At 35.9% G+C, this 27,295-nt stretch overlaps 1 protein-coding gene across 13 annotated transcripts in view; it reads right to left on the bottom strand.

Moving 5' to 3' along the window:
• Positions 1-27,295, bottom strand: part of TRIP12 (thyroid hormone receptor interactor 12) — a 181,013-nt gene that overhangs the window by 34,476 nt on the left and 119,242 nt on the right. For 7 of the 13 annotated variants that reach the window (XM_020970927.2, XM_020970926.2, XM_020970931.2 and 4 more), the window contains 15 exons: positions 24,131-24,214; positions 22,531-22,626; positions 19,077-19,225; positions 16,709-16,744; positions 16,525-16,620; positions 15,634-15,726; positions 15,293-15,454; positions 13,440-13,508; positions 13,180-13,345; positions 8,184-8,301; positions 7,336-7,495; positions 6,290-6,443; positions 4,399-4,627; positions 3,662-3,780; positions 1,999-2,206 (listed from right to left, as the gene is read on the bottom strand). In XM_020970927.2, coding sequence (XP_020826586.1) covers positions 1,999-2,206; positions 3,662-3,780; positions 4,399-4,627; positions 6,290-6,443; positions 7,336-7,495; positions 8,184-8,301; positions 13,180-13,345; positions 13,440-13,508; positions 15,293-15,454; positions 15,634-15,726; positions 16,525-16,620; positions 16,709-16,744; positions 19,077-19,225; positions 22,531-22,626; positions 24,131-24,214 — 1,939 coding nt within the window. The remainder of the gene's footprint in view (positions 1-1,998; positions 2,207-3,661; positions 3,781-4,398; positions 4,628-6,289; positions 6,444-7,335; positions 7,496-8,183; positions 8,302-13,179; positions 13,346-13,439; positions 13,509-15,292; positions 15,455-15,633; positions 15,727-16,524; positions 16,621-16,708; positions 16,745-19,076; positions 19,226-22,530; positions 22,627-24,130; positions 24,215-27,295) is intronic. The other 6 variants (XM_020970932.2, XM_020970930.2, XM_020970935.2 and 3 more) reach the window with 3 other exon arrangements.

Below are 27,295 nucleotides of genomic sequence, written 5' to 3'. Positions count from 1 at the left end.
CAGAATTTATTCAGCCATTTTCTAACCACTGGTTGGTTACCATTTTTTTTCCTACTATAAACACAGCAGCTATTAATATTCTTACACTGACAAGCTTTTCTTTCCCCTTCATATTTTATGTTTCTTAGAAATGGAATTACTGAATGAAAAGCTATTATCAGTATTTGCTTGACTGCTTTTCTTTCTTTCTCTTTCTTTCTTTCTTTTCTTTCCTTCTGGCAATTGGGGTTAAGTGACTTGCCCAGGGTCACACAGCTAGTGTCAAGTGTTTGGTTTGAGGCCGCATTTGAACTCAGGTCCTCCTGACTTCAGGGCTGGTGCTCTATCCACTGCGCCACCTAGCTGCCCTCTGAATGCTTTACAAAGTCCAAAAACTAAGGTTTGTTCCTATTGAGAATGCCTAATCCTCTACAACCTTGCCAATATTCGATTTTTAATACTTTTTTAAAAAATTGTCATTTTAATGGAATAAAATCATGCCTTAGGGTGATCTTGCTTTTGTTTTACTGTGATAAAGGAATTAATACATCTCTTCCTAGGATTAACAGCAGTTCATATTTCCTCCATCATGTATGTGCTCATGTCCTCTCATTTAAGCTTCATGTATCAGCTCCCCATAAATTCTGGGCATCACTTTTATTTGATATATTTAAAGAGAATACTTTGTTCCCAACATTACATTCTCTTAAGTTTAGAGATATTTCTTTTATTATGCAAAATCCCTTTATCTTTATAAAAATCAAATCACTGATTTTGCTTTCAGTGATTCCTAGTTTCATTGATAAAAACATCCCTCTGCATCAAGGTTGAGACAATATTATTATTTTCCTTTTAGATTTAAAAATATTACAGTAACATCTCCATTGGTCTGAAATGCGACTCCAAATCCAGTTTCTTTTTCAGTACAGATATTACGATTGGTTTGTTTTTTTTAAATCCAACCATTTCTACTGAGCACTAACTTAAGTGGGAATTTATCAAATACCTTTTATAGACACTGGATTCAATTTCTAGGTCTGAGATTTTATTCCACTGACTTATCTCTTCATTCTTTTCATCACCAGACAATTTTTATTATCATTGCTCTTTGCAGCATTCTTTAAATCTCTTATGATGTCCTCACAATATTAAATTTTTTGTCAAGATCTTCTTTTATTTGGTTCCATGACTCTTAGCACTGCCAAGCCTTGCTTAATTTTTCTGAATGTCATTTATATATTTGAGGACATTAACTGGGATTTCTTCTGCTTCATTTCTTTTTCCATTTGTTGCTTCAGGCAACTGGTCGTTCTATAATATTGTTAAACAGTGTTGGTGTTTTGCTCATTTCTAAATTTAGGCTGGTGTTAGCCGTCTTTCTTTTCTTTGATCTTGTTTTCTTTTCTTTTTGGGGAGGTAATTGGAGTTAAGTGACTTGCCCAGGGTCACACAGCCAGTAAAAGTGGTGTCTGTGCCCACATTTGAACTTGGGTCCTCCTGATTGCAGGGCCAGGGCTCTCTCCACTGTGCCACCTCTAGCTGCCTCGAATTCATGTTTTCTCATGGTAAGTCTGATAACCTGGATAATTCTGCCCTCCGCACCCTTCTTACCTTCATGCTACTAATAGCAGCTGACATTTTCACAAACTATTTTATATACAGAATAGCCACCAAACTGCATTAAAACTTCTGGGACACTCTGAATTCCATCTAATGTAATAGTCACAGCAATTTTATGGGATAAGAACCACAGGCTCTGAGAGATCAAGTCTCAACTCTTAAGCTAGGAATCAATGTTATTTTTTTCTCAAATTCCTGTAAGACAATAGTGTGATTTCTTGCTACATATGCATCTTAACCAAAATTTGACACAATAAAACGTGCAGTTTATTTTGCCTATATTTACCACGTATAACACACATTCATTCTAAGGCTTAAAAAAGAAGATTCTTCTCCATCAGAGCTAAGCAAATGACAAATTAAGAATGGAAAGAGAAGATTTGGAAAAGATTATTTTACCCCTGTGGACTCAGGTCTAAAGAATCATCTCTGCCGTGCTGTAAGCTGGGGGAGCCCAAGTCCGCAGTTGCGTTGCTGGCAGCGGTGGCTGTCCCCGTGCTGATTGTGGTGTTGGAACCCAAGGTCCCCGATCCATTGGTGCACGCCTTTGGTGGACTTGTTAGCAAAGCCTCAGACTCTGCTAAATTTTTTACTTGATGCATCACACCTTAACAGATAAAGAGTGCGGGTAAATCAGGTTTTCAAAAAATAAAATAAAATAGCATGTATATATTTGATTCATGAAAATCTAGGAAGACAATTCTCAACTTCATGTCCGCAAAAGAAAAGCCAAAAAGGGAGAGGCAAAATAAATAACCCGGAGGCGCATCTACTTCTATCTTGCTGTGTAACATTACTAGTTAGGAGATGACTTCTTTATTTTCTTCACCATAAAACGTGGGAACTGGACTTAATTATCTATAGGTCCCTTATGGCTCTGAAATTTAATGTGATAATGTGTCAAGCACCAAAAGATCACTGTCAAGTTGCTAAAGAATATTAAGCTTGGTGGCACTTGATATCAGGGGAAAATTAAGGTCAAAATTATATTCACAAATTTATACCCTGTAAATTCAGAATGGAGTAAATTAAGTAACTAGAAATAAGAGACCTAAGAGGCTGTTACTGACTGCAAGCTAAATGGGCCAGCAAAGTATGTGTTATATAGACAAAAAAAGGCTAATCTGATCTTGGGATATAAAGAAATGACTCACAAAAAGCCTGAAAAATAATCTTTCTATATTGTGATTTGTATTAATAGGAATATGAATATGACTTTCAGCAATGAAACTTCAGGTGAATTTCTGTGAAAAAACTGTCTGCAATCCAATCAAAGGCTAAAGAAGTTGAGGTGGTTCACTGAAAAGCATTCTTTCCTATCATCAACATATAACATGAAGAGTGTTATGAGCACTGTCTTGTTTGTCCCCAGAAAAAGGAAACAGACTTAAACAAAAGCAGAAGAAATTTGGGTTAGATTACAAAACTGACTCAGAGCACTAAAACATGGAAATGGGCAAGCTCAAGAGGCTGTCAATAAAAGCCCGTAAGTTAGCATTGGAAAAGACATTAGTGATCCTCTAGTCTTGAAGCTTTAAAAACGAGGGGAAACTACCTTCCACGGAGGGTTTAGAACTTCAACTGTCTAAAAGTAGGAGGACTGCACTGAAAGCGATGTGTTCTCCTGAACCAAGTAACAAAGACTTACACTTCTTTATCATGATTATACCCTGCTAACATGCTTCCTCTACAAATCTATTAATCATTTCTCTAGCTTTCCAGACATTTAAAAAGCTAAGATGGCTATTTCCTGTTGGTTCAGGAAATGCCATCCCCCACCGCTAATAAAGAATAAATGACTACGCCCACAAGATGAACAGGCCAGATCGGATGCACCTACAGGCGCCTTTCCAGCTCCAAGTCCAGGACCCCCAGGCCCATCTTCAGGAAGAGTGGACAAGGATTCGAGGCTACCAAGTCAAACCCTACTATTTTACTCTTTACAGATGTGGAGAGCAGCAGACGTCTTTCTTCTTCACGCTAAAAATATTATTCACTAATAAATACCCTAAGGACTAAAAACTAGTTCACTCTGAAGAGTAGAAATTAAATATAACATTACCTTCTCTTCTGAAGTAAACACTAAAAATATCAGGCAATTTCTGCATTAAGATTTCAGCCATTTGAAGGGCTCCAACTACTATCTTCAGGTCTTGACTTGACAGCATGGAAGCAATGTGACTAAAAACAAAAGTACATAAAAATGAATAAGCATACAATTCCACTCAAACACAACAATTTCAACTGAACAACAATCATACAAATTAAATTATAAAAGGTTTAATCACTTTGGCTGATGTAGTATAACTTTAAGAAAGATTTCTTATATGTATATGCTTACATACCCAAACATTCTGAGTTGTTAAAGTATCAAATAATGTATATATGTGTATGCAAAATACAATGAGAAATAATCTAAAAACAACCAAAACTCCCCAAAGAATAAGATCGCTTGACTTTTCTTGGCATAGCTGTCTGCCTCTCTTTGACTACTGAATCCCAAGTTCACATTCAGGACCAAATTAAGATGTTGGCAGGTATCTAGATTTTTATCATTCAGTCACATCTGACTCTTTGTGACCCTTTTTGAGGTTTTCTTGGCAAAGATACTGGCGTGGTTTACTATATCCTTCCATTTTACAGATGAGAAACTGAGGCAAACAGGGTTAAGTGACTTGGCCACAGTCACATGGCTGGTAAGTGTCTCAGGCCAGATTTGAATCCAGGAAGATGAGCCTTCCTGATTCCAAGCCCAGTACTCTATCCACTGTGCCACCAGAAGACAAAAAACATACATACCTTGAAACAGCATGATTTTTCAGCACATCCTTCAGAAGCTCGGCATCCGCAAAATAAATTATCCTAAGAATTGCTCTAAGGCACTTATGTCTGACTGCAGGTCCTGCTGAAGAACTATACACTTCATAAAGAACACCAAACAATGTCTTAATGAAAGACTTAGCCAGTTCTGGGTCCTCTTTCATTAGCTGCGCTCGAGCATCATCCTTCTTTAAGTCTGAATATCCACCTGTAAAAGAAAATATTGACATTTTACATAACCTAAAAGATAAGGATACAGAAATCATTAAAAAGTTCAAGCATGGGCTAATTACATAATCAATTTCTACTAAAACTATTTTTCAATGTTAAAAAAAGGTTTTGGTCTATAAATTCATTATCAAAGGAAATCCTGGCAAGGAAACAACCCCTATGCAAATGTAGGTCAACTGTCTTGCAATTCACTCCCGGTGTACTGTCTGGGGCAAAGAAAGGTTAAGTGACTTGCCCTGAATCACAAACCAGGGTATGCGTCAGAGGATGGACATAGAAGCAGGCTGTTCTGAATCTGAGTCCCGACCTTTTGTCTGTTACACCACACTGTCTTTTATAAAACATACAAGCTGGAATAGGCTGTGCAGAAAAGAATTCCTCTTGAGAAACCCCCTGTGCAGGCTATCCTATTCCAGTCATATTTGCCAACATGCGAGAGAGAGAGAGAGAGAGAGAGAGAAACAGAACCAAAAGAAAAAGAGTTAATTCAGGAGGAGGATAGGATAGAATCAACTACTGCCATCTGCTGAGGAGAGTAAAAAGAAAACTATTTGGGCTATTACACAGAAAAAAAGAGCTACCCAAAGGGAAGCAAACACTCTCCACAGTAACCACAAAAGAGAGGCCCTTACAGCAGATGTGGCTAGGAATGAGGAAAAAAAAAGGCATCCCCCTAATGTAGTCTGATCTACTTTTTCATTTAATTTAAAAAAAAAAAAGACTCCAGAACTTAGGGTAAAACTTGGAAGATTCAAGGTAGATTTCAGCAATGGAAAAGGACAAAGGAGGGGTACTTCACCCTAACAGGGTCACTGTTACATAGGCGAATTCTACGGAGCCCTTTTAGTTAGAGGCTAGAGAAAACAAAAATGTAATTTTCTTTTCATTCAAATTCATAGACTGACCAACCCCCTCCCCCGCCTTGAAGTCTATCCTTTGACCCCTTCGGGACTCTGTCGACCCCAGGTTAAGAATCCTTGCTGCAGAGACTGGTTCTGGAAAGAAGCATGAGGAATGGGGAGAATAAATGTCCTAACTAGAAATAGAGTGAAAGGATTTGATTAATCATTCAATGTAGGAGAAAAATATACAGGTACAAAATAGACATGGCCAATGCATGGATAACACTTCAATAAAAGCTCTATTCCTTAATAGCGTAATGTAAGGTATCTTTTAAATTTTATTTTTATTTTAAATTTTATGTACAAAATTAAAGTACAAAATTAAGTACACTGACATGCATACAGCAGAACATGAGAGATGATTCAATATAAAGCAACAAATTTCCATTTCAAAAAGACACATAATAAATACTACACATATTTTCAAAGTTGTATAGCTTTTTTTCTTGTAGGTTTTCTTTTGTTCTCTGCTATGCACTTTTTAATTCCCCCCCTTTCATCCCCCCAAAGAAGGCTAGCTACAATTATCTCTATGTAAGTATGCATATATACACACACACGTATTATACCTGTACATAGATATCTATAAACATATACATATATACTCATACATATATAAGACTGTACCAGGCTTATTTCTACTTGTCACCTGTTTCTCTGACAGTGAATAGCATCGTCTTTCATAAGTCCAATATAGTATAATATTTAATGTTATTTTTAATTCAAAGGGTACTTACTAGTGTTAGTATTGGCTAATGGGTTAGGTTTTCTCTGAATAGCACGTGCAGTTCCGGTGTCCTCATTGATTTGCTGCATAGAATTAAAATCAATAGTATAAACTCGCCCTAAGGTAGACAAGCTTATCTCATCCTCACCGACCTGATGAGCTGCCTAAAAGCAAAAAGAGGAAACATCCTAAATATAAACATCAATCTAGTAGATGCCTGAAATAAATCAGAAACTTAAAATACACTGGATGTCTTAATTTAATTTGCCCTACCCTATTTCTACTTGAAACTCTAAGTATTATTCTGAACAAAAGAAAAATAGAGTATGTAAATTTCCTGGATATGCATTCTTGGAAGACAGAATAGGTACCCCCAGAAAGCAAAGACAACCTTATGATTTGGGAAATGATGTGCTCAGGGAGAGAACTTTTTAATAGAGAGGATATAACAAAAATAAGGAAGGAAAAGGATCACTGTTTTAACTTTTTCCTAGACGCTCAGACTAAGAGAATTGTCCACAAAGACCTTGGTTTTTAATGTACCAATATAAAAATAATTAATTTTTAGAAATCTACTTGATAATACTGAATTTTTGAGATTTAGAGGTTGAAGGACCCTCTTTTTATGGATGAGGAAAACAACGTGCTGAAAAGATGAAATTACCAAGCTTCCCTGAATCTTAACAAAAAAGCTTTAACTAAACTTAGGGAACATGAAGAATTTTACAAAATTTTAATAGAAGTAGAAATCCATATAATGCATCACATATACAGAACAAAAGATTAGACATTTTTTCCAAGGGGAGAAAAACAATCAACCCCCTCACTTTTAAAGCTGAGGAAACTAGAGTCAAGAGATGCCCATGGGCAAATTCTTAGTAAGTTCAAAGGGAACAGAATTCTTTATCTGCAGAAATCCTCTCACATGGTCATGAAGTCAGTCTGACAAATGACAAAAGGATAACGTGATGCCCATATCTGAGTTATACACAGGAGACGAGGAAACAATTAAAATCCCCTGACTCAATATACCAATTTAAAATGTACTGAAACTACTACCTCAATTATCCGGCTATCAATCCTGTTGTAGGGATGCCAAAGACCCCTGTCATCTCGCCATTGCCATATTGCACCATCAGTGTTTTGTGCATTTCCCTTTTTTAGCATGGTATCAACAGCAAAAATTCCTTCTTTTGGTAAACATGGCATCAATTCACTGAAAAGAACACATCAATATTTTGAAAATTTCCTGCACTATGAATTTTTATTTAAACAGGAGTACACTAAAAAGAAGAATTTGTAATTTCAATTAAAAAAAAAGCATTTATTAAGCACTACATGCCAGGCACTGTTGGTGTTGAGAATATCTCTGAAGGTGCTTACATTCATTTAGGAGAAACAACACATACACAAATTAAGTAGATAAAATACACACATACATATAGAGTAAGTATGAGGTAAGTTTGGCAGGAAGGTGCTAGCTGCTGGGCAGGGGGGAATGAACAAGTATCTCATGTATTAGGTTATATTTAAACTAACTGCTGAAGGCAGTGAAGACTGAGGGTACTGCACAGCATGGGGGTGGGTGAAGGAGATGGGGTAGTTTGTGCAAAATCCATGACGTGTGAGGCATGGCAAGTTGGACAGTCTGGCTAATCTGGAGAGTAGATGAAGAGAAAATTGCATAATAAGTCTGGAAATGGAGACTGGTGCCTACATCGAAACTCCTAATACAATCTTAGTAAAAGGAAGCCATCTTCACCTTGGGAGGGACATGGTGAGATCTGTATCTTGGAACGCAAGCAGTGTTCTAAGTTATGTTCACAAGTTATGTTGTGTATAAAGTGAAAAGAAGAGAGAATTTCTTAAAGAATATATGTTGGACTTATTGTCTCCAAACTTACCAAATAAGAGATGTCAGCTCATAAAGTTCTTGCGGACTTCGTGGAACAAGATCAATTTGTTCCTGGCAACTGCCATTTGAGGCCCCACACAGAAGGAAGTGAAGTGTTTCTGCAATATCTTTAAAAATACAATTGCATTACTACACAACTTAAAAAGCAAAAGTTACTAAACTTCTGGATTAGGATGACTTCTCCAGAAGATTATAGAGAATTAAATTAATTCTAAGCAAGAATTCCTGTATAATAATTTTCACTACATTTACAAAAGGCATAGTCTGTGAGACAAAGATACACTTCAAATAAATGTGAAACTAATGACCATTTTTTCAAAATTAAAAAAAAAATTTTTAATTATTATAGCAATAAAGCATCAATTTCTTGACTATCCATGGAATGGGGAAAGTGTGGGATGAATGTCAACTAATTTTTTTAAAAATTTAAATGAAATTAAAAAATGAAACAAGGACCAAGACCTAGAAAACCAAATATCAAAAACTTCATGGAGAATTATCTGTTAATTTTGTACTCCTTCCTTTTTCAATGGCATGATGATATTCCCCCAAATTTTGAAAAGGAAAATGCAGTAAGGTAAGGTGGACTGGCCTTTGGAATCAATAATTGCATCTGACATATACTAGCTGTGAGGCCTTAGGAAAACCAGGATTTTTCAGTGTCCTCAGCAATTCCCTAAGATTCTAAGTTACAGACAAGCTGGACCTGTATCAGTGGATAGACTCTTCACACCAAGAGTTCTCAAGACTAATAGAATCACAGGTCCAGACCAAAAAATGAGAAACTATTGGGATTACCAGCCATCATTGATGAACTACCTTATCTTAAAATGAACTTATAAAGCCCCAAGGATAAGAATGCAAAACAGGTTTTTAAAGCACTTTAGGTAACAATTTGTTTACTAGCCCCCATCAATTTCTGCACGCATGGTTGATGAGAGTGAATCAGTCAGTCAACAGTATGGTAGGTCCTAAGTACTAAGTGCTTTGGAGACACAAAGAATGGCATAAAGAGAGCTCCTACTGCCTTAAGGAGCTCCCCCTCTAAGGTGGGTGGGAGTGGTGCAGAAAACATGCCAACAACACCCCCCCCCATACACAATAAATGGGAGGTAATTTCAGAGGAAAAGTACTGGGAATGGAGAATAGTGGTTGATGACACAGATCCACAGGCCTTCTGGAGGAGGTGGGACTTGAGCAAAACGCTAAAGGAAGCCAGCCAGGTCAGCTAAGAGATATGAGCCGTGTCAAAGCACAGAGATGGAAAATAGAGTGCCACAGGAACTCAAAGTAGGCTAGTGGAGCTGGATTACAGAGTTTGGGGAGGGAAATTATTTACTCGAATAATATAAGACGACTACAGGAAAGGGAGGAAGGGGTCAGGTTGTGAAGGACTTTGAAAAATAAACAGTAGAATATGTATTTAATCCTACAAGTAATTAGAAACAACTGGAGTTAACTGAGTAGGAGACCTGAGCTTTCGAATGCAGGATGGACTGGGGCAGGCAGGGAGAGACCAGGCAGAGAGATTTCATAAGCAAAGGCAAAACTTTTAAGTGTACATGGAAAGGAACTATTTTTGACAACTTCTCTAGCAATGGTTCATCTGAGATTAGACAATCTGCAAGTCAACAAACTTTTCACAAAATGTCTACTACGAAGCAGGTGCTGCTATGTGCTGGGGATACAAAGAAAAGCTAACCAAAAAATAAAAAGTAATCGCCAACCTCTCATCCCTAAGCAATTCCTATCTTCAAGGAGCTCATAGTCTAATGGGGGAGATATCATGTAAACAACTATGGACAAAGACATCAGGGTAAACTGGAGATAATCTTAGAGAAAAGGAACAAGAAAGAGAAGCAGACATTGTAAAGCAGTACTCCCATTAAAACTGAAATAATTTAGGGTTTTTTTTAATCTTTAGTAAGGAAAATAAGATTTTATAAGCCTGACTGTTATTGACATTTTTAAAAAGGGTGGGGGTAGGAGGTTCATTTATACCAACAACTGCTACATCAATTTGAAGAAGTTTCTTTTTCCCCACATTTAGGGTGCAAAAAAAAAAATCTAATAGCAAACTAACTTCAAAAAATCCATTCAGACATGTATCAATACTTATTTTTATAATTTGTAAGTTATCCCACAAAATTTTACTCTAATTCGAGGCTAAGAATGCCACTATGAAAGTGGGAGGGAAGAGGAGGCGAAGGCAGGTATTGAACTTGATGACAAGAGAAATTCTTTCAAGCTCTAAATCTTTCATCACAAAATATGTTCTGTTGGGGTTACCTTGAAGGGGGATTATGGTAGGTCTCCTTTATCACACTAAACTTGGAACTTTCTCTAACTCTTCAGTAATATACAATTATGAACGCATCAAACATGAATGTGTTATTTACCTGCTCTTTAACATAAATTTAAGCATTGTTGCAAAATAAACCAAATACCAATACAATCCTAACATAAAGCATTCTTTAACACTAAACTGAATGTTATGCAATAGCGTAATAAGCAAAGGTGGCAAAAGAGAAAGAGACGTGATGGGAAAACTTAGCTCCCTTTCCCATCTCTGGGAACACTGTGCAACACTATCAGACCTGACTGATGAGTTGGTTAGTTTTGCGGAACTGCTTTTCTTTCCTTCTTTCTTTTTAAATTTTTGTTAAAAGGGAAGAGACTGGTTAGGAGAGGCAAAGAAATATTTTTAGATAATTAAGTTGTAAAAAAAAATACAAGAAATCAATTTTAAAAAGAAATTATTAAGATGAAATATGACTTCTTTCTAAGCTTTAATCTCTTTTTCTTCACTAAATTGCCATAGACGTTTGTGTTCTATATGCATTATTTTAAAATATAGTGCATTCATTACCACAAAATTCTATTAAAAAAAAAAACCCTTCATCTGTCCCAATTTCTAGATACCCTCCTTCTAACATCATGAACATTAAATCCTGCCCAAGCCCCTGTGATTTCTGAAAGCCAGCTCATTTTCAGAGAAAACCTCATTTATAAAAGTCCATCTTCAATATGAACAAGCAGTACTCAAATTAAGAAACATTATGTTTACAATGACATACAAAAAAATACTCCTGAATAAAAAAAATACTGAATAACACTCAGAGAAATGCTATTTAAAACAACTGTGGATTCACTGATCCAACTGACATCTCTCAGGTTAATAAAGAAGAAAAGGGGAGGTGGGAAAACAGAGGGAGAGAGAGAATATAACAACTGTTGGAGCAGCTAGAGAAAGTAGTATTATTGAACCATGAAGGAATTTCAGATCAGCTTCAAGACTTAGATGTACTAATGTAAAGTGACTAAAAAGAGACAGAAGAACAACTTATAAAGCACAATTTATACAGAACCACCTGAGGGTGAAATAGAAAGACTTAGAACTAGGTACTAGAATCATTTGAAGAACCATTTGATTGGGTATTCTTGTTAATAAAACACACACACACACACACACACACACACACACACACAGCTTTCCAATACATTTTTAGAATGAATTTTTGTTTTATAAAACCACCGTGGTTTTATAACACATGCCACAAGATCTTATTTTTGAAGTTCTTGGCTGTTAGGTCCAAATGAAATGGACTATTTATAATGTAGTTGTAGTCTGAGGTAAATATAATGACAATAATAATGAGGAATAAACATATTTGACCTACACAGCCTACTTGTAAAGATTATGACATTACAAGTTAATTTCATGTTTAGTAAATCATATATATATATAATTTTATGGATGCTATTTTAAGGGTTCACTTTCTAGATTAAGTCATGTAAAGAAGACGAACTTAAATGTTATAATGCAGAGGAGAACAAATAGTAAATTCATCATGTTTCATACTTCTATCACCCCAATTATGTTTGCATAAGAATTGCCTTATTGGAGCCCTTTAGTAAAAATAGAATTTCAGTTCTATAACTAAATATCAAAGCTTAACACTTCTTTATGAAACCTCTAAATAATAGCTTACAAGGCATAATTCCTATTAAGTCAAATGTATTTAACTTAAATACTTCAACAATCTGTCACCTTATCGACATGGGTACTCCTATATAAACAGGCCACAGACTCTCTAGGAAAGTGGAGAGAAACACATTATCTTTATCTGGTCTTCAAAAGCAACCTGTATATTACCGAATTTCTTCTACCCAAGTATCCAGACATGTGATAAGCATTTTCTATCATATAATGACCATCATGGTTTGCTAAACTTAAAATTACCATCAATATTAATACTTAAACATCTAAAAATATGGTTTGAGGTCAGCCTAAGCATTTTAAATTTTATTTTGGCTAGATTTTCTCCTTCGTAATTTATTCATATACTGTATGTACATCCTCTCCCCACCCCCCCCATCACTCACACTCTCACACACACACACACACACACACACACAGAGCTTTTAATAACAGATCCTAGCAGGTTGCCATAAATTCTCATTCTCCCTTTTAACCGAAGCAATAAAATAGATGTTACTCCAAGCAGAGGCACTTTCAAGTCAATATTCTAGTTAAAACCATAAGGTTCATTAAATCTACAAGCTTTGTACTATCCTGCATCATGACCATAAAATTGTCACCTCTTGTTTTTCTAGTCCCAAATGAGACCTATTTGTTTTCTTGTTTCATCAAATTCCTGTTGTGCACATAGAGGACCATAAGGATTTAAGAGAATTGTAGCATATACCAAGAGATGGAAGGGCTCTTCACTAATCTAGTCCACATTCTTCATCTTATAGAAGCACAGAAAAGGGGTGATTCGCTCAAAACACCATAAGTAGTAAATGGCAAAGCTGGGGTGTGCTCTCTCCACAGAAGGACAGGTATCTGAACCCAGGTCCTCTGACTACCAATCCAGCCCTCTTCTAGTAACTACTACTTTCATGACCCATATTTTCAACCACAACAGGGATGATATCCTACTTCTTAAAACATAAGGTGGACAACAGAGATTGGCACTTACTTTGCTTCATAAGTTGAACTGCTAGAGTTGGACAGTTAGAACACATCAAGGAAAACATGCGGACCACCATAATAAACATCCCAGAGCTTAGAATTGGTGGAGTAACGACCAACAATTGCTGAATATTGGTGAGCAAATCCTTAGAGGCAACCTGCTGAAGCAAATTCTTACAAAGAAAAGACAAAGTATTTTTTTAAAATACCCAATGGTTTCCTTATTCTCAATTTTCATTAAAGTTATACTTCAGATAAAATACTCACCTCCTCATGTTGGAAGTTGTCCACTAGTCGTGCAAAACAAAGACAAGTGCTTTCTACTGACTTCTTGTCCTGTTTTTTTTAAAATAGTAATTTGAAATGTTATTCATTAACAGGAAATAATGTGTGTATCTATATCACTGTCCCTTCCCACTCTTCGTCTCCCCCAAGTGGCAAATCTATCAGTCAATATTTACTTGGAAACACAAAAAAAGTTAAATCAAATAACCCTAATTACACACACACACCCACGCCTGTATTTTTTCCACTATTTATTTATGCTGTGTGTATACACATAACATATACACTTGTCTCACCTATTATAACATAAGGTCCAGCAGGTAAATCAGATTTATTTTGCTCTGCATATTTTTATCCCTAGTCCACAGCAGATTTCTTGGCACATGACATATACACTTCATAAATACTTGCTGATTAAGGCAAATCAGGCATATTTTAAAAAGTCTCAATATATATTCTAAAACGAAGAGTGATTACATTATATTGCTGCTCTCTTTCATTAATAAAAAGCATAAAGCTTATGCCTTAGGTGAATATACTTTCAAAAGGCAATCTTAAATATTATATTAAATAAACTCAAAACTGTTAGCTTGTTCATCTCACATAAAATGAAGAATTTTAAATGTCTATATGCTCAGAGTGACTAAACACCTGTGATGTCCCAGATACATAGCTGAAATGAAAGAAACTGACCTAGTACTAAGTAGTTGAATTGTATGATTCACAAATAAATGCAGCTTTATATTCTCTATGTAACAGAAACAGAGGGAAAAGAACTCGGAGATTAGGTTGGATAGATGCTTTCTTAGATTCAAATTCAAACTAATTTTTTAAACTGCACATCAATGTTAATTTACATGTGTAAAGTCAGGCACACTGACCTAACAGTGCTACTATAATACCTAGCAAGCAGCTAATTTCTGTGGTCCTCAAATATGTCATCTCTAAAGCAAGACATCATTGGCTCTTATTGAGCTCAGGACTACTATGATCATGGTTACCTGGATAAAGGGACATTAGGTCAAGAAAAAGGTGGCTTATAAACCAATAATCTCATAAAAATGAAAAAGAATCTCTTCCTAGGTAATCAACATGCACCTAGGAAATGCAACACAGCCACTCATCAAAAAAAAAGTACTACAAGTTGAAATATCATAAAAGCAAGCACTTGTAGTCAAGCTATTTGACTTCAAAAACTGTAGGAAAACCATGGATACAAAGGTGTAAAAATTATATCCAATAAGTTTTGTCTCTTCTTCCCTCCAAATAATAACTGTAATAACCACAACAGTAATAACAGCTACCTAACCTTTACGTAGGCTTACTATGTACCAAGCCCTGTGCTAAGTGCTTTACAATTATTATCTCACTTGATCCAATGACGCTGAGAAGCAGCTACTAGTATCAGATCCATTTTACAGATAAGAAAATGAGGCTAAGAAAATTAAGTGACTTCTCCAGTCATATGGCTAGTTAAGGATCTGAAGTTTTCCTGATTCCAGGTCCAACATTCTAAACATTGTACCACCTAGCTACCACTAAGGCAGACTTCAAAACTAACTATTTTATAAACAAATTCATCCTCCCATAAGTCAAATAATTTAGGAATCTCAATGTTTACAAATAAAACCTCATGTTTGTTTTTTGAATAGTTATTTTATATTCGCCCTCATCTCAATTTGATGTGCAAGTCCAAAACTATGTAAAACAGGGCGAAACTAAAGAATACAATTAGATAAATATTCTTCAGTTGTTTATCAAACAAGGAAGAAATACACAAATTTTAAAATATGTTTAAAGTACACAAATATAGCAAATAACTCCTTTTCTTTTACCTGGTGGGTAAGCCTTTGGGTAAGCAAGGGGAGGGAATCTGCCACAAAGTGAAACTCATCCGGTGTGATACTCTGGCAGCAATTGGCCGCAATTGCTAGAGCATTTCTCTGGGCATTTATGCTGAAGAACTCCAGATACAGCAGGCAGTCTGCCAAACCTCCCTACAATAAAGAAAGCTGTTAGAGAGAAGAAATATTCTTTATCGATAGCAACAAAGTCTTCAAATGGCTGGATGTTCACTAATTTGGAAACACCACCCTCAGTGCAACAGACAAATCAGAATCCACATGTAGGAACATGAGGGAGGTTAATGGCCTAAATCCCAGAGAGCCGTACTTACCGCCTGCAGAATGGCTTTGCTGTGTCTACGCGATAGCATCTCCAAGGCGGTTAAAGCCTGCTCTGCCACATCAATACATTGAATCACTTGCAGCTACAACATATAAGTTTTGTTACTTAAAGCTCATCTTAAATTCTAAGAACATACATATCACATGGATGGAAATCAATTTAGGAAGCTATAATCTTACAAGCAAACTATCATTTTTGGAAAAAAAGTGAATATATTTTTCCAGCCAATTCAAATTACTTGCTTCTTGCCTACCACTCTGAAAAATAAAACCTATATAGTATAATACAGAATAAAATCCAGTTATATAATAGGAAACTTGAAGATTTTTCATATCAGACAAAGCAAGCAATATAACTTTCACACAAACTTGCCAGACAAATCTTTAAAAAGGGCCTTATTTAAGTATGACAGAGCAGAAATGTGATCTACCACAGATCATATGAAAAAGCATCCTTCTTCCACTAACTCACTTTATGACCCTGAACAAATGACTGTCTCTCCACCTTCTCATCTCCTTTTAAAAGAAGTATTAAATGCTTATCAACCTCAATGGGATGTTCTTTAGATATGATGAGATTTTTATGTCTATCAAAACTGGAAAAGGTAGAATACTAATAACACAAGGTTATTCCTACAAAGTGTACACCTCGTGTGTGATCTCACACAACACATCCTAAACAGACTAAGTTAATGGTATGCTGTATAGTCAAGTATTTCTGGAAGTCAATTTGAAGAGTTTTTTAAAGTAATTGTAACAACAAGTAATAAGCGCAAAAATACAAGTTCTATTTTGATGCAGTACTTTATGGGATCAGGTCTAATTCTTCACATAGTTCTCTTGTACCTGCTTTTCAAAAGTGGATCAAAATACGGAATTACCTTTTCCAAAAAAACAGGAATGGCATCCACCACCACAGCAGATGATCTGGGCAGTGCTTCCATCATGTATGTTAAGGCTCGACAGGCATGGTTCATCTAAACAAAAATTTGAGTTACGTTACTCCCAACGCATTACCTTTTAAACTGCGATTGAACTGTTTAAAAAAAAACTTTGCACACTTACAATATCAAAATTATGCTCCATCTGCAGCAGTGTTATCTGTGAAGAAAACATTTCTTTAAATCACGGAAATGTTATTACAAGAAACACCTCAAAAATTATTTTTCTCCCATTTAAACAATCAAACTTTGAAGCTATCATGCAGGTCAAACTGCACTAGATCAAAACTTTCACGTCAAAAACCTGGCTAGGTTTTTACAATCTTTAATATCTAGATATGTAGGTTGTTCCTACTGAAATACATTAAAAACAACAACAACAACAACAACAAAACACCATTGTCCTCACAATTCATGACAGAGGACCAGCTTTTGGGCCAAGACATTTTGTAATACATTTACTCAGAATGAAGAGGATCATGTTATCCTAGATATAAGAGCTGGAAGGGTCCTTAGAGACAATGTAGTCCAACTCCCTCATTTTACAGATGAGGAAACTGAGGCACAAAGAAATAAAATGACTTGCCCAAGGTCAGACATGTTGTCAGTGGCAGAACCGGGGTTCAAACCCAGGCTCTCTGTCTCCAAATCGTGTCCTATTCTATACAGCACCACTCTGCCTCCAAATTTCATAGTGAATCCAATACCACTGTCCTGAAGTCTGCTAAATTAAAACCTTTAATTCCTGTAATTTAGGATCAAGTTCTAAGCTCTAGGTGGATACTATGGGAAACAAAATCTCAGATCCTTCTATGAATTACTAATGCTAGAGTGGACGTCATTCCAACAGAAATGCATATCTGACACAAATGTCATAAAGGAAAAGGATAATATGTGAACACAGGTCTTTATATTATCCACGTTATTTTAGCCTATTTGGTATGATATGCTGTCCAATAATGTTTGTACTCTAAAAATCATATAACTACAGTATTAATATAACAAATAGTTATAAACATTATCAACATAAGTGATAACTTAAAGGTTATTTTCCTGATGTAGACATTCAGCATTATTATGAATAAGATTAAAAATCTGGTTGCTTTAATATTTCTTGACATTGTCAACAAAATGACTATACATAACAGATTAAAAAAACATTTAAAATATCAATGTTTTCCCAATATCTCATAATAAACTAAGAATGAAGTATATCAACACAAAGATAGGGAAGGCAAAAAGATCTACATGAGGTATCATGCAGAGTTGTAAAACAGCATCACAGCTAACAAGCAGCCCGAGTTTGCACAAGGAGATGAAATATGTTGGATTGTGAGAGGGATTAAATGCCAAGCATTGAAATAAAGTTTGGATAGGCAATGGGAAGTGACCAAAGGTTTCTGAACACTAAAAAGTAACATGATCAGACCTGTGCATTAGGAAGATAATTCCAGAAGCAGTGTGAATGGAGCAGAAAGACCAATTAAAAGCCTATGGCCATAGTCCATACAAGAGATAATAACAGAGTATACTAGAGTGACGTTAATGGGAATAATTTCAGCCAGAAACAAGAGATAAAGGTAGAATAAACAGGATATGCTGACACCTAAGATATGTGGAATAAAAAAAGGAAGCAACCCAAGCCTTCATGGAACATTATGAGACATAGGAAAAACACTAATGCCATTAAATATAAAAACTGGCCCAAATGCTACCCCTTTCAAAACAGACACAAAATGGAAAAGGAGAAAGAAAATCTCATGTGATTTATCTATATGAACACAAACCTAAAGTTGGAAGGGCTCCCAGAAGCTATTTAATCCATCCTATCCCCATATTATAGATAAGGAAATGAAGACCCAAAGATGTCAAGTCAGCTGCCCAAGGTCATACAAACAGTTAAGTGGAAGAGCTGGGATTTTACTTAGGTACAACCAGCCCCCTACACAGATCAGCCAGAGACTTCACATGTCAGGCGCCACTTTGTTAGCTGGGCTATCATGTATACATGCACCTCATAATCAGAATACTCCTGCAAGGCCAAGGGAAAGTTAGCCCATCTGTCATTCCACTTAAGCACATTTCTCCCAGTTCTATTACATGTCATATGTACTCTTTAATATCAACAAATAATAAATTTTCAATTAGATAAACCACCTAGTATAAAGTCAGCGTGGCACAGAGGAAAGAGTTCTAAACTTGCATTTGAATGTTATCCCTGACACATAATCAATCTGTGACCACAGGCAAGCTCCTTCAACCCTGAGCCTCAGCTTCCTGATCTCTTAACATTACCTGCTGTAGCTACTTCACCCCATGGCTGTCAGGCTCCAAGGAGATAATGTAAATAAGGCACTCTGCAAACCTTAAAATACCATATAATCTTCAACTATTATTCTAATAAACAACATGGTAATAAACAAAGAAAAGGATATTTATGGGAAAGACACAAAAACCATTTAAAAACCCCACCAAAATCCTATCATCCTTACCAAAGCTGGAACAACACTTTTTACTGGAAACCCTCCCAATGTCTCCTCATTTCCCATGACCAATAATTGACACATCTCAATCACTGCCTGAAGCTGCTGACTTTCATCAGTAGCTTGTAGTCCTTGTAGAAGCTGCTGGGCCTTAGAACCTATAGAAGAAAAAGAACCTTGCTTTACATTTAAGGAACCGTTATTCCTTGGCATAAAACAGACTTGGGTGAAAGAGCACTTGTTCTTCCTCTTTTGGTTTAGACTAGAACAAAGAAAGAAACAAACCATCTCTGTGCTATGGGTCAAAACATATTAACTGCTAAATTCAAGAGAAGAGCAACTTGATCAACTCTATCAGTAACTACAGTGCATCTCTGCACCCGAAATGGCTTTAATGGGATCCAGGTGTTTTCTAAGCTTAAAAAAAAATTAGACTAAAAGCTGGCGTTATATTCAAATATTAAGTGTTTTAATTAAATTTTCAATTAATAATTTAAGCTTATGGAACAAATAGGGGTTTAACTGCAACTCTATTAGCGCAAAACCACGAATTTTCCCTGTATTGCTCCTTTGCATATAGAACTAAGTTCTGAAAGGAAAAGAAATATTGTAAAGAAAACTTTTTATAGAGCTAAATATTTCTATTTTAATTGCACCAAAAAAGAGCGAGGTGATGTCTTAGAGAAATTCAACAATGCTCTAAAACTCAATCTGGTTTCAAGTTGTAACAAAAAGGGAAATGGCAAAGTACTTAGAACCTAGGCAGAATGAATTTCTTATGTGAGCATTAATTTTCAAAGGTGAGAACCTAAAAGGCACTAAATATAATGAATCAGAGCACCTCCTTTTTTTCTTTAAATTCCACTGTAAAAAAGGCATTATGAGGTCATCTACTATGAGGTTCATTTATGTAGAAACACAGACAACCACCTGAGTTTTAGTCAGTTATCCAATCCAACTCAAATTACAAAGTACAATCAAGGCTAGTGACATTTTACCTCTTCTCACTTCCCTTCAGGAGCACAGTTTTAATATATTAATTTTTCTGAGCAACTGGATTTGCTCTCTTTCCTACCTTATCAATCGAACTAAAAAGTGGGAGGTCTAGTGGAGGCAATGCCGCATGTATGGGAGGTATGAGAAGACAGAGTCTTATCAATGTTACAAATTCATGTTCCAAATGAGAAAATGGAGGCCTAGAGAAAGTCAGTGTCTTGTCCAAGACTGCTACCCTTGGTCGTGAATAGCCAAGCTGGAATTCTAACCTCTGATCCTTAGATCAGAGCCCTGTGTTCTCAGGAGAAACTCAAGCTCCAATCTCATCTCCAACATTTTGTACAAGTCAATGACTCTCTCTAGGCTTCTATGTCCTCATCTATAAGATGAAGAGAATACCTGCAGAACTTACAATACAAGATGGTTATGAGGATCAAATAAAATAATGTAAAGTGCATTATAAAATCTTAAAGTGTTTGAATGCCAGCTGTTAGCTTCATGCTTGAATTCCAGAGTGGAACTGGACATGTTGACTGCAATTAAACTTAAGTGATATTCCAGAAAAACAGTAAAGAATATGCTTATAGTGAGCCTTTACTAAGTGGGAAAGACCATTTATTATTGCAAACCTTTAAAAAGTGTAATAATATAATACTGTGAGTTCCAGATAGGGTAACCTTTTATAATTATATAGTGACAATTACTGTTCCTAGAGATGGCCTGGCATTTCCACCCCATGCATATAGTAACTTTTTGACTAAGATCCCTAACACAAAACCAACTGTACATAAGGGCCTTTCGTATCAGAGGACAGCCTGGTATAGTGGATACAGTACTGCATTTAGACTTACACCAAGACCTAGTTTCTGATCCTGACTGATTCTATACAGGTGATAAAATACTAAGTTTTATATTAGCAATGATTTTTGAAAGTCCTAGAAAATTGGCATGAAAGGACGGTATTACTCAATATTCCTTTTAAAGGTACCATTTACTTCAATAAGATGAGATTAGGAAGTATGACCATGTAAAAAACAGTACTGCCTAATGGCAATATTTTGTAATTAAAAACTAGGAAGTGTGTGCTGCAATCCATGAGAGCTTGGACAAGTCACTCACTTTTCTGTGCCTCAGATCACTCAATCCACAAATAGGGCCCATTAGAGCAATGTGTGCTAATCACAACCTGCAACAGAAACACAAGTACCACACTCCTGCCAGCAAACAGGGAGCTCCTCTGATCAGCCACATCCTGCATCTACACTGTGCCCAGGACACATTAAGGAGAGCTTATATCAAAGAGCCAAGGCAGCTTCTCTCAAATGGGGAAAGGCTCTTTACCACCTGACCTCATTTTCCATGCCTGTCCCTGCCAACACTAGGCCTGGCATCACAGGAAGACACACTGATGGGCAGGCCTTCTTCTCCATGTTTATGAAGTCCTTCTATCAGACAATTGTTTGTTTAGGAAGTAAAATAAAGAAACATATGATTAAGATACTGGGCTAGTTCTAAGGGACAATGAGAACCTCAAAGCTTTCTTGTATATAGGTTATCTGAGAATGGAGTCTGATGGCATCAGGGCTCCAGCTCTAATTTCTTTATATCAGAACAAACTGAAAACTAAAAAGACTCCAAAAATATAAACTCAAGGTTTGTCCTAATGCCACCCACCCCTCCCCACCCACACATCCCTCCCCCCATATTTTACCTTAACAATAAACAAAACTAGAAATATTTAATAGATCACTATCATCATTAACATAGCCTGATGTTACTTCAAAAACTGAGAAACACTTCTCAGTTTCTGTAGATGTAATTGTATTTGCATACTATTTTAACAAAACAGAAGTTCTACTTTTAAGAGAGCATTCTATGAAAAGTATAAAATGATTTGTGGTTTACAAAGTTTTCAACTCTAAGTTTAAGCCTTAGGTAGTCCCCCATTCTCTTAGAGTACAACATAAGAACACCAATCTGGAATAAACCTAGAATATAAAATGAACCTAGGAGATTTTTACTCTCAAGTGCATATCTGTATCTGTAACATGCAAAAAAAATCTTTTACATAGATTTATACATACAGATAAAGAACTTTAAAGTTCAAATCTGTGTGTAAATACAAATGCTGGTTATTCTGTATGTATACCATCAAACATATAACATGAGTGGATCAATTGTTTTATCATTCCACTTATTACAAGCTCATCTGGCATAACCCAAGATATAATGTCTAGATGTACTATTAACATGATTTTAAAATATACATAAATCTGAAAACAAAACATTAAATGTTAACTCTATGAGTTTATACTGACTGCTAACAAGTAAACTGTGTTTTTAAAAACAGACTAAGGCTTATGAAGACTCACTTCCATTCTTAATATTTACATTAAAAACTAACTAGTTGAAATAAACTAAATAATAAGGGTTTGGAGGGGAGAACTAATTTAAAACTATGGCTTACTAGCTCCACTTCCAATTGTCCTGTGGAAAAGTTGTGACATCCGAGGACCAAGAGGACCGAACAGGTGAGGAGGAAGACCCCTAGCCTCTAACAGAGCTAAAAAACAAAACAATACACATACACAAAAAAAAAACCAACAAAAAACAAAAAACAACAAAAAACAAAAAACAAAAAGAACAAAACAAAAACAAAGAGAAAAGAAAATTATGAGCTGGCTTAATGCAACTGATCATACACAAAAATTTCTAACACAATTTACTTGACGATTACTGATTTGTAAATTACAGATCCTACATTAAAACTGTCAGTGCAACCTTTATACTTTAAGATCCTTGTGTTTCTTTACTTTTCCCATTTTATACAGAAACATTTAAAAAAAATCAGAGTTGTCAGTGACTTAGGATTATGTCCCCAAATAGATCATAAGGTACATTTTCAAAATCAGTTTGATCCCCAATTTCATTTTTGTCATGTCATTTTTAAAAAGTGCAAGTCAGCAACAAGATTTTAACAATTTGGAGGAGAAATAAATCCTCGAGTGATTTACGCATCTGATGGAATTAATAATGGCAAGTTGCATGACTCACAAAAGCTGGAGCGCTCAAGAAGTTCAGAAAAATTATTTTAGGAACTCTCAAAAGCTACCTAAAAACTATTTTACAAATAACATGTTTCTTGTGAGATTAAGACTGGAGAGCTGTTATAACTCTTCTCAGAAATGTTTGTTTTTCTGGTTGAAAAGAACCTATATTTAGAACAAGTCTCTTCTGTCAAACACAGTTAAAGAATTAAAAAAACACTTTTTTATAAAAAGGCACCTGTAGCACTAGATATGTTCTATTAAACTGACGGCCAAAGCAGAGTTCAGAAAAGAATGAACATACTATAAAAATCAATTTAGCATATTAAACTCCTGCCTCGATTCTCTACCTCTTTCAATAATGGTACAAATATGCTGTAGTGAGCAACTAGAACAGAAATAAAACATCGTCTAAATATGTACATACATTATTATACTTGTATTACTGTGATATTGGCACATGAGTTTAACATTACAAGTTAGATTAATTGCTTTGACATTTTCTCCCCTTTTAAAAAATAAGTTATATAAAAGAGTACAACTATATAGACTTGTCCCAATAGGGGAAAATTACGTTCTAATAACAGGTGTTATATATCGTCAGACTGATTCCTATATATGCACAAAATTGAAAGACTAAAATAAAGCACATGGTAAATAAACTAACACCTCCACCACCACCAAAAAAAAAAAAATCAGCCAAAGAATCCGGTATTTTTCCATAAGCAATGTAAATACCAACTATGCAAGACCTTCACTACCAATACTTTCCTAGTTCCACACTAGAAATAATAGAGGCAGCTGTTTCTTCTTATACTGCAAAATCCTCAAGTCTCTACAGAGAAGGACCCATTTCTCCGAAGTGCAGACACAGTTAGAAGAAACATGTTCAGATGATAAAAGTGCATAACAAATGAAGCTGTCTGAATGAATTTCAGGAACCCAAAGTTAGAACCAGAACCAACGGTTTGTGGATTTACCAGTAGTTTCTTGTAAGCCCAATAACTGTCTTGTTTTTACCTTGCAGTCTTCCCATCTCTGAATCATCTGACTCACTCTCACCAGAGGTGGTCATGCCTACAGCCCCAGCAACAGAACTAGAAGCTGGAAAGAAGAAAAAAAAAAGGGGGAGGGGGGAGGATTACTTAATCACCGTATGATTGGCTTCTCTTTAAAAAAAAGTTTTAACAGATCACAAAGGATCATGGTGAGTCAGTCACTTCTCTGCCCTCAAAGCTGAGCACTGTGTCCTCTGGTGTTCAAAGGAAGAGTCAGACGTCGTACTGTGTGTTCTACAGCTTGAGCACCAGCGCGCAGCCTGTGCAGGTCATCCGTGAGTCCCTCTCAGCTGGCCCCGAGCTGGTCTCTCTGAAACTGTTCCTGAATGAAATCTTGTCCTGGATTCGACTGCTCAAACTCAACTCAGACAAGATTGATAAGACTGGGATGATGTTAAATCAGAGGACCGACCTTCCAAGGCAGCATTCAGAAATAGCAGCACCAGAAATTGGTATTTTGGGGCAATGCTCCTCCAAAGTGATGTGCCTTCTAGGGAGTCTTTGTTCATCATACTTCCTGGACTCTAGTCCTGGTAGATAATGATTTCTCTACTCCCAGATTGTGAGAAGATTGCATCTTCAGGATGAAGGTACTGACATATATGTTAACTACAACCTTTGACTAGTAAAGCACTATTTGGAAATAGCAAATGTCCACCTCAATGCTTAAACTAACACAATAGCTCATCTACTCAGGAAAATACTAAAACCACAAATGCCAATCTGGCAACCACTTCAGAGTAACACCCAAAAAAGGTTCAAATGTATTATGAAACGTAGCAGGAGGGGGACCTAACATTTCCTCACATCCTCTGATTGAAAATAAAATCCAACCCTCTGCACCTGGCCTACCTCAGATCATATATCATCCAGCACATCTGAAGTCACATACCTGAATTGCTTTCAAGCTTAGTTCTAAAATTAGCATGTGTATCTACTAGGAAGAATGTCACTATTATTCTTTTGAAAAAGATGTAAAGTAGTCAAAGTAAATTTTTTAAAGACAAAATATAGGAACACCAAAATATCAAAAGATCTAAATTACTTTCATGTTTTCTTAACACAAAACCAAATATTTCATTTTATCAGAATTAAAATCTTGCCCATGTTATAAAAACTCATGCTTTAGAATTAAATGCTAATCCAAGAACATGAAATGACTAAGTGGAATCTTATTTCAGCAAAGAAAATGAAGCCTAGGACAAGCACATAAAGAAAAGCCATTTATAGCTGAGAATATAAAATCTTAAAAACCAACATACTCAGTCAAGAATGCTGTTTCTGATATAAAAATACATGTGTGCACGCACGCATGCCTACCATTTAAGACTTCTCAAAAATTCAGTTTCTGGATCCTCTGACTTTTAATGTATGATCATCAATAATAATGATTATGGAAAATTAAATGAATTAATGTAATTCTCAATAGGGAGACGTGTAGAATGGATAGATGACCTAGATCAAAAAAGAACTGAGAGAAAGGTCATTATCACCTCTAACCTCACTGCCCAAAGCAATTTACTGAGAGTGCAAGTAACAGCGCAATTGTCAACAATCTCTATCAAGAATGGGAAGCCTTGGGGCAGCTAGATGGTACAGTGGATAGAGCACCAGCCCTGGAGTCAGGAGGACCTGAGAGTTCAAATCTGGCCTCAGACACGTGATACTAGCTGTGTGACCCTGGGCAAGTCACTTCACCCCGACTGCCTAGCCAAAAGAAAAAGAAAAAGAAAAAGAAAAAAAGAAAAGGAAGACTCCACACTAAAAACCCACCCACCCCGGACAACTTCCAAAAAGGGAGAGGTAGCACTTTTTATGTTACTTATAAAGATCTCTCAACTGTATCAGAGATAAATTTAAAATTATGTTGTAATGAAGCAGTACACCTGTATTTTAAAATCCATGACAACAGATGAGAAGTCATGTTGTGAGCAGAAGTTATGACCAGATGAATGGAAAATCTATCCAATTCCACAACTTTAAGAGCTTATGAATAAAGTAAGTGTGGTGATGATATACTGATAGTAATGTATTAAGTGCTTTCCTTTTGGTAAAGATAATGTTATTGAAGCAGCAATGAAAGTTGGTCAAGGTCACATTGAGCCCTAGCCTCTTATTCTTTACTTACTCTGTTCTCCCTACCTGTGGTGAACAGATTTTTATGGCATCATATGAAAATATTATTAATAAATTCTCAAAAGGCATATGCATAAATGCACAACGAACTGTGAAAATTTGTTACATGAAATCTATTTAAAGAACTGAAAGTTTTCGTCCTTTAACTGCTTACTTTTGTGGGGCATATACAAACTATTGTGTTCTCAAAAAAAGGTTCATGTCATTAGAACAAATTTATGACAACTAGAATTCATGAGATTACAGAAGCTGGCTATCTAGGGTAAAACTGAAATTCTGGAACATGGATATCAGCAGCTGTAACAAACACTAGCACTATACGCCTTAATGTGGAAGTGAGAGCCACCATTCTATGAGGACTGTTAGAAAATTAAGGAAAAAAGAGACAGAAAGAGTTATTATCAAATATTTCTTTACCTTTTTAGAAGAATACAACTAAAGTAAATTGGACGTGCAAAAACCCAATTCACTTTTTTTCTTGCCATAACAACAAATATACATATACACACACACGTATGCATGCATACAAATGTGTTTATACACACATATACATATATGTATATACAAACATATGTATGGTGTGTGCATGTGTGTATCCCCCTTTAACAGAAACAAAACACTGCAAATTCCCTAGCATTCTTGCTATTTTTTTTTCCATTTTAGAATTCTGTAATAGTGTAACAGAGTTTACTAGCTCACACCCTGGATACCCAAGTATAGTTCTGATGTCTAGAAGAACCCCACAAAAACTGGAAGCACTGTGAATGGGCCCCCAGTTGTGGTCTGAATAAAAAACAAAAACGGTCATCTCAAATTAAACACAGGTCATAGCAAATAGATAGGAAGAAATCAAAGACTCAACCCAACCTCAATGGGACTCAAATTTTTGGAGCAGCAGTTTTAAAATCCCTCAAAATTTCTCTCAAGGCTGACCATAATTATGTGGCAACCTAATAATAAACAATGAACAAGAAAGGACCTAGAATGTTCT

This window comes from Phascolarctos cinereus, unplaced genomic scaffold (genome assembly GCF_003287225.1).
Source record: "Phascolarctos cinereus isolate Bilbo 61053 unplaced genomic scaffold, phaCin_HiC Scaffold_7;HRSCAF=346, whole genome shotgun sequence".
Lineage (NCBI taxonomy): Eukaryota > Metazoa > Chordata > Mammalia > Diprotodontia > Phascolarctidae > Phascolarctos > Phascolarctos cinereus.
This window is presented reverse-complemented; position numbering and strand designations above follow the sequence as displayed.